The 14,394-nt window shown below is 48.6% G+C and overlaps 1 protein-coding gene across 2 annotated transcripts in view; it reads right to left on the minus strand.

Annotated features, from left to right (window-relative positions):
• The window catches only part of SEPT2 (septin 2), a 47,287-nt gene that overhangs the window by 15,309 nt on the left and 17,584 nt on the right, over positions 1 to 14,394 (minus strand). For both annotated transcript variants that reach the window (XM_019513462.1, XM_019513452.1), the window contains exons 6-9: positions 11,780 to 11,914; positions 11,180 to 11,297; positions 2,778 to 2,879; positions 1,463 to 1,608 (exon numbers count right to left, since the gene is read on the minus strand). In XM_019513462.1, coding sequence (XP_019369007.1) covers positions 1,463 to 1,608; positions 2,778 to 2,879; positions 11,180 to 11,297; positions 11,780 to 11,914 — 501 coding nt within the window. The remainder of the gene's footprint in view (positions 1 to 1,462; positions 1,609 to 2,777; positions 2,880 to 11,179; positions 11,298 to 11,779; positions 11,915 to 14,394) is intronic.

Below are 14,394 nucleotides of genomic sequence, written 5' to 3' on the forward strand. Positions count from 1 at the left end.
GCCTACAGTAAATTCTGGGATAGCTGCAGCTCTCCTGTAATGCCCCTCCCAGAACTGCTGCTGCCCGCCCCTAGCGCAGCCCGGCTCAGGAAGAGCCTGGCGCCACCCCAGCCTGCAGTGGCAGCTCACCCCACACTGATCCAGGGACACATGCCCCCCTCCCCGTGTCCTCCCAGGGTGCGTGCAGCAGTGGGAGCTGCCTGCACCCCCTGGACAAGCTGTGGCTCTGTCCTGTGCCCTGCCCCAGCCCCTGCCCCACTCCCTCCCTCACTGCAGGGCCTCAAATCTGTACCCACTATGCTCCTTCCCTTTCCCTGCCCCTTCTACCACAACAAACTTACCAGCCAGACACTGCTTTTCAAGCTGCTGGGCTGCGTATTAGAAATTGGATTGGTATCAGCCAATACGCTTCCTTAAAAATTGGCTAACAGTATCAGCCCCAAAAATCTATCAGTGCACCCCTAAATTTAAGTTCACTTGGAATCAGAGAATCATATGACAGGATTAACATTTAACAGGGCTAAGTCTGATAGGAGTAATCATAGATATTAAAGGCTGGAAGGGACCTCGAAAGATCAAGTCCAACCCCTGTGCTTTGGGCAGGAATACTGCTGAGATCAAATGATCCCTTGAAGACTTCCAGAGGAGACCATGCAGACACCTTGCTGGGAATGCTTAAAGCTGAATCAATAACCCCATTGTTTTACCAAAATAAGGGAGTGTCTTTATAGTTGTTTGCTCCTGTCTAAATGCATCAGTTTCAAAACCAATTTAAGTTATGTTAATGATGAAACAACCTTTCCATATAGTCCAGGCCTTAGACATACCTTCAGAGCATAGACCAATAGTTAGTGTTGACCTTAAGTCAATACATGCTGAGACAGCTCAAACTCTGGTGGTAATCTAGCCCAAACTTGAAAGCTTTGTCAAACTGCAGCAGTACAAGCCCAGGTTTCCCTACCTTTAACTTCCAGATCTGTCTATACTTCACTTCTGCCCATTAACTAGAGACAAGTTGTCAACAGACTGATACTTAAAAGGGACAGTATTTCATAAAATGGAAAAAATACCCACAGCTCTGGTATGGACAGTAAGATATAATGACACAAGGAAGGACGGCTGCACGGGCCAGACCAGCTGAGGGCAACTGCAATGTCAACTCTACATAGCAGCACAGACAACCCTGAAAAGCAAGTGCAAATCCTGTCTGACGTTATAAGGATGCTCCTTTCAAAGACTACCGAGTCATAAAGCACCAAAGAAAAAGCTATTAATTTTTTTTTTGTAGGGGTAAGCCCTGCATAGTTATTATGACACCATTTTTGATGAAAACCAATATGAAACCAATATACAGGAAGGTTTGTGCTACTTCCTTGAGAGTCCTAGCACTTTAACAAAAGTATTCCAGTATTAGCTCGTGTCTTATAAAAGCAAGTAAGTTTAAGGATATGCAGTCACTTACATTAGCATGGTTCTCAGCTTCAAGAAGTCATTATGTTCAGGGTTCTCCACTTCAACTACCCCCCAAGGGTAGAGACGACCTCTAACTTTTTTACCTTTGGCTTCAATCAACTGATTTGATCCCACTACACAAAATGGAATACTGGTCTGAAAATTGAGAGTTACCAAGAATGAGTGAACTAGGACCAAAGTGCATCCAAGAATAATTTAAGTGTCTGCAAGCAAAGTAAGAAAAGACTACATAAAAGCTTATTGTTATTTCATCTCTAGATTTCAACCTATTTTCCAGAGGATGGTAAATATTGTTTTCATTTTCCACATGGGCGAACTTGGGCAGAGAGGTAACATACCTTAGGGTGAGGATGCACTTTACTTTACTACAGTGTAACTTACTATGAAGTAAAATACAGGGTAAGCAGCAGACTCAAACTAGCTCTTCCAAATCTAACTCTCCACAGAAGGGTGTTATTACAGGGCAGGGCCACTAGGGAGAAGAGTAGCTTATCTGCATTTGATCAAACACCTGCCTCAGCAGAAACCGACTAGGGGAGCAGATATACAAGTTCTACTTAGTAACACTCTCAAATAGTAAAGTTTTACACATTTTAAAAGGTAACTTTACCCAGGACTCAAGTGATTTACGACATAGTACAGCTGTGCATCCGGCATCCATTTTACTTTTACTATACAGTCAAGTCAATTTTCTATAAAGTGTCACGCATTTGCATGTTTACTCAAGATCAAGCAACCAAAAAAAATAATCAAAAGTAAGATCTGCACTTTTATTAAGACAGCTTGGAAATTCTCACAGAAAACATGATAAACCAGGTGTACCCCCCTGTGATGGGTGGTGGGAGTGGTGACAGGCTGGACGCTTGGGGGGGGGGGGGGAAGGTTGCCGGGGAAAGGGGGGGGGGGGGGGGAGGGGGGGGCGGTTGGGGGGGGGGGGGGAAGGTTGCCGGGGAAAGGGGGGGGGGGGGGGGAGGGGGGGGCGGTTGGGGGGGGGGGGGGAAGGTTGCCGGGGAAAGGGGGGGGGGGGGGGGAGGGGGGGGCGGTTGGGGGGGGGGGGGGAAGGTTGCCGTGGCAAGTGGCGGAGCAGCGGTAGCGCAGTGTCTGTGCAGCCCTGCTCTTGCCCTGGCCTGGCCTGGCCCTGCTCCTGTGAGAGAGCAGCGCGGGGTGGTGGCGCTCCATCCCTGCCCACCCCTGTGTACACCCGGGGCCTTTTAAAATACCCCCAGGGGTATGCATGTGACAACCCCTGTGATAAACAATTCCCAGCTTGCATGCTTTTTTCACATCTATTTATGTATTTTTACCTTTAGAAGTCTGGTCTGTTCTTTAAAATCCTCATCCTCATCTGACTCTGCATCAGGCAAGTGGTAAATCTTGATACCATGTTCCTCAATTTCATCCAGAATCTGAAACAGAATACAAGATGAGCAAAAAAACATACCTGGCAAGGCAGATCTTTAATTTTCAGTGAAAGTAACTCATAGATAGGCAAGACATTTTCTGAGGAAGCTTGGATTTTCTTTTGCTTGTTTTTTTTAATAATTAAAAATTACTGGTTTGATTTTCGCATTTAAAATTACTCCCACTCTATCATATTACGCACCCAGCTATTCCCCTCCCCTTTATATTTGGGACAAGCTGGACAATACTGTTTCTCCCTATTCTACCATCTTACTATTTTCAAAAGTCTACTTTCTGTTTTTGGGCAACACAGATTTTAAAGTGTCACATTCAATTCTTCTTCTGAGAAGATTCCTTTCATTGTTGTTTCCAACTAAATGTCCTTGTCATTTGGCTCCTGTTTTGTTTTAGAAAACTTTCCTCTTCAAGTAAGGAGGCAAAGAACAAAAATCCATGCTGCATAGGCAGCAAGCAAAGCAAGGGACTTGGTGGATAACCAAATGTAAGTTAAAATAAAGTGTTTATCTAGACACCTTAAAAGCATGTTTAAACTTATTTCTGTTCCTATGAAAGTGATAGACAACCAATGTTATAAAACAAGATTGAGGATTTGTTTACAGGAAAATGGCAATATCCAGGAGCAAAAGAGGGAGTGAGGTGGGGAGGGGGACCTGTTTGGTGGTGCAGTTGCACTCACCTTTGATTCCTGCTCTAGTCCTAGTGTAAACAAAGTGTCAGGGACAGCCACATTTTTCTTCAAGCAGAGATGGAACTTCATGGCATAGTACCTACTTGATTCTTGCTAGTCTCTTCACTCCACAGTGTACAACTTTTGGTCTTTAACTAATCAAGACAGCCTTTCTTCTACAATTATCCTGTCCACTATCTATACCTAGTAATGTTCCTTTGCTCATGCCACAGCTTGTCCAAGGGAAAAAAAAAGTGTGTCGCTACCAGGTATCTGTTTTCCGTTTCCCATGGAAAAACAGAGAAAAACGTGGATTTCCTGTTTTTAGAAGAGAAACCATGGTCTTTCTCTTAGCAGAGAAACCTGCGGATTTCCCTGCTTTTGCAAAGAGCCAGCAGGCTGGCAGAGTTCCAGCCTCCAAGAGCTGTTTGCAAAAGGGGCAGGAAAGCCCCAACCCTGCCCTGAGGGGCAGAAGGAGGGAGACGGGGAAGGGCAGGGCCTGACACTTGCACTTACCAGAGGCTGCTTCAGGCACACACTTCTTGCTGCAGGTAAGAGGGGCTTGGGGGATGTGGGGCAGGGGAGAAGCTGGAGAGGGGCTGAGGGAGCTGGGGAGTTTTGCAGCTGCAGCTGGGAGGGGGTTTGCAGCCTCCCTGTTCCTGGCCAGAGTGCTCGGCCAGCTGTAAACCCCCACCGCTCCCACCCAGCTGCAAACCTCCCCACTCCCTCAGCCGCCAGCCAGCTTGGGCAATCCCCGGCCAAGGGGGGGGTGGTTTGCAGCTGGCTGAGCACTCTGGCTGGGAGTGGGGAAGCTGCAAACCCTCCCCTGGCCAGCTGCAAACCTCTCTACTCCTCAGCCTCCAGCCAGCTTGAGCACTCCTCAACTGGGCACTTCAGCCGGGAGAGGGTTTGCAGCCTGCCTGCTCTTGCCAGAGTGCTTGGCCAGCTGCAAACCCCTGCTACTCCTGGGCAGCTGCAGGCCCCCTCTTCTGGCTGCAGATTGCCCAAGCTGACTGGGGGCTGAGGGAGTGGGGAGGTTTGCGTCCAGCCGGAAGGAGGCAGGGTTTGCAGCCTCCCCCGCTTCCTCAGGCCCCAGCCAGCTTGGGCACTCCCTGGCCATGCACTCCAGTTTGCAGCTGGCTGGGAGCAGCAGGGGTTTGCAACCGGCTGACCACTCTGGCCGGGAGCAGAAAGGCTGCAATCCACCCTGGCCAGAGTGCCTGGCTGCCTACAAACCTCCCCGCTCCCTCAGCCCCCAGCCAGCTTGGGCACTTTCTGGCTGGAAGCAGGGGGGGAGGGAGGGTTGCAGTCTGCCTGCCAGACACTCTGGCCAGGAGTGGGGAGGCTGAAAACCCTGCCTACCTTGGCCCGAGTGCTTGTCCAGCTGCAAACCCTGGGTCACAAATGCTGTGCTCCCCATCCTGCTGCCCTCCCTCAGGCCCTCTGGAGCGCAGCATGTGCAACTGGCATGGCAAGACACAGCAGGCCAAGCATGAAAGCTGCCTGCCGCTGCAAGCTCTGTGCTGCCCTGACCACACTTCCTCTGTGTGCACGGGGGCAGCACACACTCGCCCTGCCCCCACCCCCCACACAGATCTGGGGGGTGTGGGCCCCCCGGTCCCTGGAAGTGCATAATGCCACTGGGAGCCAGCCCTGCCAGAGCCTGCAGCAGGCAGCAAGGGGGAGCCGGTTCATGCTCCTGCTGTAGCAGCTGCTGCCTTCCACTGGGGGCAAGGGGCTGCAGACCTGGGTCCCTGGCCCCATAGCCCTGGCAGATGGGGACCCCTTCAAGCATGGCTTGGGGGGCAGAGGCTGTGGGTTGGGGGCAAAGGGCACCAGCAGGGCTGGGGGGCTGCAGGGTGGAGTGAGGGACACCAACAGGTCTGTTGGGGGCTGTGGCAGGGCACTAAGTTGCCTGCTACTGATAGACAGTAAGATGGGCTCAGCTGCCAGTCGCCCAGCAGCACAGGTGCTGGTTGCTGGGGCAACCACAAGGGTCAGCTGACCAGAAGGGGGCAGGGCCTGGCATATATAAACAGGCCAGGCTGAGACCAGGGCAGTTCCTCTCTGGCAGTCAAGGAAGGTGGAGCTCAGTAGGAGCAGGCAGAGTTGAGAAGCCTGATAGCCTGAGCAACTTATCAGAGAGGATGCCAGGTAGAGGAGCCCCTGGCAGGGATGGAAATGATGCTCGACTAGAGGGCTCAGAGTTTATGTTTTAGTCATAAGGCTTGTCTTTAAGTTATAGCCGGTTGGCTCATGTCATTCTGTTTGTTTGTTGTTACACTGGAGGACCGGGTGAGGCTATAAGGGGTTGGAGGAGGCCTCATGGGAGCTCCCCAATAGCAGGGGGGGTGGCTCCTGGTGCCAGAAAGGGCACAGTAGTTAGGAGGTGCACTGACCCCAACCCTGACAAGGGGGCTCAGTGCAGTGAGGGCCAGGTAAGGCTGAGGCCGCCTGAGCCCTATTGAGCAAAGCCCCAGTGGGGCGTAGGACCCGGAAAGGGGGTCTGAGGGCCAGGTAAGGCCAAGGCTGCCTGAGTCCCAATTGTGGGAAAGCCCCAGTGGGGCGTAGGACCCGGAAAGGGGTCCTGAGGGCAAGGTAAGGCCGAGGCTGCCTGAGCCCTATTGAGCAAAGGCCTCAGAGAGGGTGAGGGCAGAGAGGGAAGACCCTGAGAGGGCGAGGGCATGGAGAAGGGCCCCGGTGTGGGCCACTAGGCAAAGACAGGCCCGGAGAGTGTCCGTGAGGGCACGGGCACTAATAACAGACTCAACATCTGGTACACCCAAGAGGCTTGGGGCGTGGTATAAGGGGAGGTAGGAGCCACGCACAGCCCATAAGGCTGAGCGCACCAAACCAATCTAGGGAAGCAAGGGCCAGGATAAATAAGAGCACTGTGTCCAAGGGGACAGAAGGCAGCCTCCCTTATAAAACATATCATCAAAGACGTGGCGGGTGAGAACAAGGGTGCTTGACTGCCAACTTGGCATGGCAGGGGGCACCAGGAGAGATCACGGCTGCTCTTGGGTCCCCGCCCTGTGACAGGGGCATATAATTTTAACCACGGATTTTTGGATTTTTATCAGAGAATTTGTGATATTTTATTATGGAAAACCAGGACACCTGGTACACTGGGTGGCTTTGTTCTTAGGGGATTCAAACCCACAAATCAGAGACAGGGAGGAAAGGGGCAGGGCTGAAGATAAGCTGAACTGCGTGGGGGTGCAACAATGAGAGGCAGGAGGAAGTTGCAAAGGTGATGTAAATAGGTAAGTTATTGCAGTGAACTTTCCTGGGTTATTCATTGCAGCAAATGGTGGAGGCTGTGGGAGGCATAAATGCAGGCATGGACAGACCTAGAAGGCTTGAACTCCTCAGATGTGAGTGCTGTAAGCAGCTGAAGCAAGTCCTTCTTGGAGCCCAGCTGTTTGTTTCTGTATGTTGAGGGTGGAGGGCAGTAGAAGCCAATGATGGGCATGCTGTTGGGAGGGACAGCAGCAGTTACAGCTATGCTCCCACTTACCTTGTGGTTGGGGATCATGGGGGGTGGGGAAAATTTTTGGAAAAGTTCTGAGGGGGAAGAGGCTCAGGTGGATATGGTGAGGGGCTGGAAGTGAAGTGAAAGGCACCAAGGGGCTTTCAGGGGAATGGAGGCCTGTGTAGTAGAGGGGTGTGGACTAAGAAGAGGCTGGGGTATCAAGGAATTGAGGGGTCTGGGTGCTCAGGGGGAGGGCTCAGAGGGGTGATGAGGGGTCAGGGAGGCTGGTGTATGATGGGGGATGGGTCTCTGTAGGGTGCAGTGTGTTCATGGGGACAGGGTAAGACTCAGTGGAGCATGAGGGAGAAGGGTGGGGTTTGATGTGGCTTGGGGCATGATGGGCCAGAACTGAGCTGGGAGTGGTGGTGGGGGAGTGGAGGACTTGTAGAATAACAGGGGACACGCTGGACCTGGGGGGGGGATTTGAGAGGGCAAGAACAATGCATAAAAAGGCACTGACGAGCATTTTGGGGCCAGGCCATGGAGTATACCCATGGGGGAGGGTGCAGGGAATAGTTCTGTTCATAGTGTGGAATAGGGGTAACCATCTGGCACCAAATGAAGGTAGTATCTAGCTCTCCCCTAAACCCTGTTATAGTCACTTTTCCTTGAATCTTAAACTGAATAATGCTGTCCTAGGGGCCTAGCATATTCACAGAATCATAGAAGTAGGGCTGGAAGGGACCTTGTAGATCTTCAAGTCCGACCCCCTGCCTGGGCAGGAGAAAAACTGGGCTCAAATGACTCCAGCCAGGTAGGCATCAAGCCTCTTCTTAAAGACCCCCAGGGTAGGAGCCAGCACCACTTCCCTTGGAAGTTGGGTCCAGATCCTAGCCCCCCTGACAGTCAAGTAGTTCTTATGGATGTCTAATCTAAACCTACTCTCCAACGATTTGTGGACATTATTCCTTGTTATGCCAGGGGGCGCTAGGGGAAACAAGGTCTCTCCCGAACCCTTCTGGTCCCCCCTAGTGAGTTTATAGATGGTCACCAGGTCCCCCCTCAGCCTTCTCTTGTGAAGGCTGAACAGGTTCAGGTCCCGCAGTCTCTTGCTGTAGGGTCTGCCCTGTTGTCCCCGGATCATGCGGATGGCCCTCCTCTGGACCCTCTCAATGTTGTCCACATCCTTCCTGAAGTGGGGCGCACAGAACTGGACACAGTACTCCAGCTGTGGCCTGACCAGTGTCATGTAGAGGGGGAGGATCACCTCCTTCGCCCTACTAGAGATGCACCTCTGGATGCATGACAAGGTCCAGTTAGCCCTGCCAACTATGAACTTGCATTGTTGGCCCATGTTCATCTTGGAGTCAGTAATGACTCCAAGATCCCTTTCTGCCTCCATGCTCTCAAGAAGGGAGTTTCCCATCTTATAAGTGTGCTGCTGGTTACTACTGCCCAAGTGTAGCATCCTGCACTTGCCAGTATTGAAACTTCTTGTTATTTATTAAATATTGTTATTATTAATATTATAATATTATTAAACTTCTTGTTTCTTTTTAATGGGAAAACTGTACTGTGTTACATGATGATGCACCACCATCTGTATCACCCTCCCCCTTTCAAAATACTAAATTCCACTGCCCTCCCATGACAATATCAATAGGTTAAGTTAACCATGTCTACTTAAGTACTCCACACTTTTAAGGTCAATTTTTAAGAATTTTAAGACGGAAAAAATGTATAATTCAAAATTTCTGAAAAACCAAAGCATCTATTTTAAACAGAACTTAGAACTATTTACTGTTCCCAAAAACATTAAGAGCAAGATTAATTATTCAGACAGAGGAGAAAGCACAGTGTAAGAGCAACAACTACCGTTGAATTTCACTATTCTTGCACCTTTCAATAAAGATATTAAGTTTACGAAATTTCAGCAGCACCTGTACAGAATGCAAAAGAAACTGAAAGTAGTTACAACTCCCACTCCCTCCCAAAAACAACAACAACTTGGAAACAGAAGGAGAAAGGTGTTTAAATTCATGACTGCACCCACAGAACATCCTAACACGTTAAATACATTAACTTTATAATGCTTGGTATAATTAGCTATTGGTTAGTTTATGCTTAGTAAATCAAGTATTTAAGCTTTTCAATAGTGGGATAATCCAAAATTGTGTCTAGGATAGGGTAGGATAGATAAAATAAAACTTATAATGAGCAAGACAAAAAAAAAAGAACAAACCACATAAATTACAGCATAAACTGCAAAATAGCTACTGAGAGTCAGATGCTTTTCTCTCCAGTGATAATGCAGGTCTCCTACTTTAATAAGAGACAGAGAATTTGTTTAGAGCTAATTAATTCTTCCAGCATGCAGCTTTAATCAATCCCCAGAAATGCAGAAAATCTTTTTAGCAATATTTATACAGTCAATCTAAGGGTTACTGAAAATGTTTAAAAGCAGTGATTCTCAACTAGCATTCTATGAAATCCTGGGATGCCTTGAGATCTTTTCAAGGCTGCTGTGGAGTACCAGGCAATGTTAGCTCTGGTAGGTGTACAAACATGATTCACGTGACAAACCCAGAGATTTCAAAGAGGAATCCACAGCATCAAAAACATTCTGACGTACTACAGATTTTCTGAGTTCTTTGCAGCAGAAGAATTGCTCTCATTTTTCAGTAGTCAAAAAAGAGTGAAAACTAGGAGGGGTGCCTCAAGTCTATCAAGAGGTACCTCAAATCTAAAGAGGTTAAGAACCACTGTGTGGCAATCGAGCTTCGGTGCCTTCCACTTTAAGGGCTGGAGCAGGCAGCCGACAGGTGCCTGATTAAGGCGGCTATTTTCAAACAAAGGTCAACCAGGCAGACACAGCAGTTAGCTGCTTGCAGCCGAGGGAGCAGCACCATCTAGCTCCCTTGAGGTGTGGAACATCCTGGAGGTAAGGGAAGGAGCTATGGGGATGGTTTGGAGGCTCCTGGTCCTGGGCATAACCTAAAAACTGCACCCTGCCAGGGAACGGAGGCCTGGGGGGACTGCCGGTGGTGTGGCAGCCCCACTCAAATACCAGGGCTGCTTAACCTCCCTGGTGAAAGGCATGTTGAGACGCTTTAATAACCCCAGCCCCCACAGCACTGCGGGTAAGCGGGCCAGGCATGGCTGTGGCCACTTGAACCCACAGGGTTGAAAGACCTCGGAGGCCCCAGGGAGGGGATAGTTGTGCACACCCAGAGAGGGGGCGGCAGTGAAGGCCCTGACAGGGGTTGAGTAGAGCTGAGGGTCAGCCTGAAGGGCAGCCCAAGGGGGTGTGCTGAGTAAGGTCATAGGATGGCCAGAAGGGCAGCAGATGGGCCAACCCCAATGAGATAGAGTTGTAGGGTACGAGAAGCCCGGTGAGGGGCTAGGGTGGAGTTAGCCCTCCATCTGGTGAATCAGCTGGCCACTACCCAGGTGAGGGTTGTAGAAGAGGCCCAAAAGACTACATATGTCACTAACTGAGGTGTGACTTGGATAAGCCTGATGGCCTACAGGGCCGCTAAAGGAAGCAGGGCAGAGTGAAGGGAGCACAGTATTGTGCAGTGGGCAAGAGACCCTGTGAGAGGGTGGAGTGCAAGAGGCCCCCGTGAGATGGGGGCAGTATGAGTGTGTAAGTGAATGAGACATGACATACAACTAAGGCTGGCAGCATAGTGACATATTAGATGTCACCTGCGAGGCATGGGCCATGGTGTAGGGATAGTACAGAGCTGTTGATAGCCCTGGCATTGGGACACGTAATAAACAGCATCCCACATTTACCACCAATTCATTGTTACAGCAAAGTCGTGGCAGGTAAGACTGGGTGGACTGCCCTACAGACAGGCAGGCGGGCTGACTTGAAACTCAGCCCTGAGCTTGCTGCGTCACACTCTGGTTTAAAGGATAATTCCTCAATTAAGTAAATGGTCAGAGACTCCCCATATAGTGAAGGCTGCGTAGGCTTTCTGGAAAAACTTTTAAGTCCCATTGTATTATGTCTGTACAATATTATTGGAGAACACTCTTTTGGCTGGGACATGACAAAAATATGCCTCCTTGCTTATTTGTACCCCTATGACTGAAAATCATTTTTATACTTCCCCACAAGCAAAATTTGTACTTACTCTTCTTTTCAGTCTTTCCCGTTCCTTCAAGGTAAGCGTATCGGCTTTTGCAATTACAGGTACAATATTCACCTTGTTGTGTATGGCTTTCATGAATTCAACATCCAAGGGCTTAAGTCTAAAAATAAAATTTAAAATGTTTCAAGTATTTAAAGGCCAATGTATTTTCAGTAGGGTTGGGGTCCTATTGTAGTTATGGTCCAAGAAGTGTCCAAGGCAAGGATTTTTATGAGAAAAGGCACCCAAAAGTTTGTCCAACAGCTCTCCTAACTATGCAGTTGGTCCAAGAACAGAAATCACAATGACTTTTCACACAGAGGAACATAGAAGAGATCTCAAAAAGGGGTATTTTTTGTTGTTTAAAAAAACAAAAAGACAAAACCCCACTTCTTGCAAAAAAATTACAATTTTATACTCACCATCCAGAAATATCCTCAACCCCTACCACTTCCCAAGGTAAATTCATCTCTTAAAAAACTGGTAGTTTTCTAGGGTATACGTAACTCATCTGGCCTCATCTTGAAAATAGTTAGCAGCATGAATGAAGCCCAACCCCTTGTGAAGCAAAAAGAATTCTAAAAAGGGCACAGAAATACCTACCCATGACCAAACGGTGAAATGAAGTAAAAACAGCAATGGACACGGTTATCTATAATATGCCGTCTGTTCAGGCCACTCTCATCATGCAGATACCGCTCAAATTGGTCATCAATATAGGCGATGATAGTCTTAAAACTGAAAAAAATGTGGATTAATATAAATAGCTATGTTCATCACTTAGACATTCACTCCACAAATACTGAAATACTCCAGGGATTTTTCTTCCAGTGATGTCAAATGAATTTCAAATCACATTGTAAACAGCAGAAACTCAACTATCAAAGAATAACACTGGTGCAGTGAAAAGAATATGAATTAATAAAATTGAATAAAGTAACTGGATAACCTTTCAGAACAGAAGAGGATACACTGTAATACATTAGGCAAATCAGACTTTCCGGAATAAATACTTTATGTAAAACAGTAAGTGTAACATAATCATTAATTCTTTATTCCTATAGTGATTTTCTTCATGGGTCTAAATTACACAAATACTCTAATTTAAAATGCTGTAACACAATTTAGACAAAAAAAATCCAAGACACTCTTGACAGTATGTAAAGAGACCTGATGAACTTATACAAGAGATCTGGGAATTAAATTAATTCCTTAGCAGATCTGTTACAGTATGAAGTTGGGTCTGAATGAACCAGTTAGTTTAATCAGCAATACCACAACCTGTTTAGTATAGAAGAAAAGAATGTTTCTCCTGTTGTATTTTTGCCAATAGAAAAATATCACACCCTGAATAGAGTAGATATTTGTCTGTATGTGGGCAGAAAGAATAGAAGAAATACTAAGTTAGGGCTGTGCGAAATTTCAGCACCCGTTTCGTTTCGGAGGTGTTTCTGACCATTTCAGTGCCCAAAACACCGAATCCAAAATGAATCAGAAGGTTCCGAAATGTTTTGGAGAATTTTGGAGCCAAGCTTGCAGGGAAACAAAAACTAAGAGCTGGGAGAGGACTGCCCTCATATTGACATCTAGCTCCTGGTTCGATTCCTCGGCTTTCTGATAATTTCCCCAGCTCTTCCCAGGGGGTGTGGGCTCCTGATCTGCATATGGGGTTTCAGCAGGCTGCCACTGCAGGCTGGGGCCAGCAGCAGCTGTGTGGTACAGCCCGCACCAAGCACTGAGAAGACTGTGGTGCTGTCAGCCTGCAGCGGCAGCCTGCTGAAACCTGGCATGCAGATCCAAGGGCACTGACCCAGGGGCTGGGCAATCCCTGCCATGCAATCTGGCTCTGCAGGGAGAAGAGATCCATGCCAGGGTCTCCTCGCTGCTGCTGCCTGCTCCACACAGCCCCACTTCACCAGTGCAGTGTGGGGCAGGCAGTGGCAAGGAGACCCCAGTGTGGAACTCTGCTCCCTGTGGAGCTGAGTTATGTGGTAGGGACCAGCAGGCTTGCTCACTGCTCTGTGCTACTTCCCTGCCCCGCGACCCAGCGTGACAGGGATCAGAGATCTGCACGGGAGCCTCCTCACCTGCATGGAGGGCAGTGGCTCTCCCCCAGACAAGCCACCTACAGTCCCGTTCTGCTCCCCACTGGGGCCCTGCAGCCTCCGGGCCCAAGCCCTGCCTGGCAGGATAGGGCTGTGCAAAGCTTCCCTTGTGTCTGTCTCAAACAGATTCAGCCAAAACAAAACAGGATAGTGATCTGAAACACCTAAACGAATCGCTGTCCTCCAAAACAGCTGAATCCGAAACAGAAACCAAATCACAACATAGCCATTTCGCACAGACCCGCTAACAGTGTACATACACACAACAGATTTCAAAATCTTGGCATAAATAGCCACAATTGAAACTATTCAACTGAAGAGTATAACTGCTAGCAGAGCCATCCCTAGGGGTGTGCAGGGCCCAGGGCATATCAGTCTGTGTGGGGCCCGGGGGTGGGTGGGGGGAACAGGAAGGTGTGGCGAGCAGCTGGAGCCAGTGGAGCAGGGGGTGGCAATGGCAAGCGGCCAGAACCGGTGGAGATGGAGGGTGTGGCAAGAGGCTAAAGCCGGCATTACTGGGCAGGGGCAGCATGTGGTGGCTGCAGCAGGGCCTGTACGGGACTATCTGCAGGGCTCCCCAAAGCACAGGGCCCAGGGAAGTTGCCCTGATTTGGCACCCCCTAGGGAAAGCCCCAATTGCTAGTGCCTATTAAAAGTTTAAGAAACTCATATTTTGGACAAACATATCTCCAACAATTTTATTTGTGTGGAAACTTTAAGTTTTCTAACAATACAAATTGTTCGGATTCTACTCGCTTACTTCAAATTTAAGACTGCATCTGAATCTCAAGACAGCTCTGAACTAATATCCCACCTGCTTTTAACATGAGTATCACGTATGCTCAAAGACTCCAGATACAGTGTCTGCCCTTCCATACGGACCTTTTCTTGTCTTCCCAAGCTGTCTTTTATTCTCCTAAGAAAACTGATCCATATGTACAATTTCTCTCTTATTGCTGTGATAGGAACTGAGGGGAAACTAGCTATTTCACATAATTTTCTTATCTGCATATGAAACATTCTTCATCCATTGTTCTTTTGATACAAAAGGGATGTCTTTTGGCCAAATTCTCCTGTCCCGGGACCCGCGGAAGCCAAGAAAACTTACCGGGA

This window comes from Gavialis gangeticus, unplaced genomic scaffold, assembly GCF_001723915.1.
Source record: "Gavialis gangeticus isolate Ggan-Ray unplaced genomic scaffold, GavGan_comp1, whole genome shotgun sequence".
NCBI lineage: Eukaryota > Metazoa > Chordata > Crocodylia > Gavialidae > Gavialis > Gavialis gangeticus.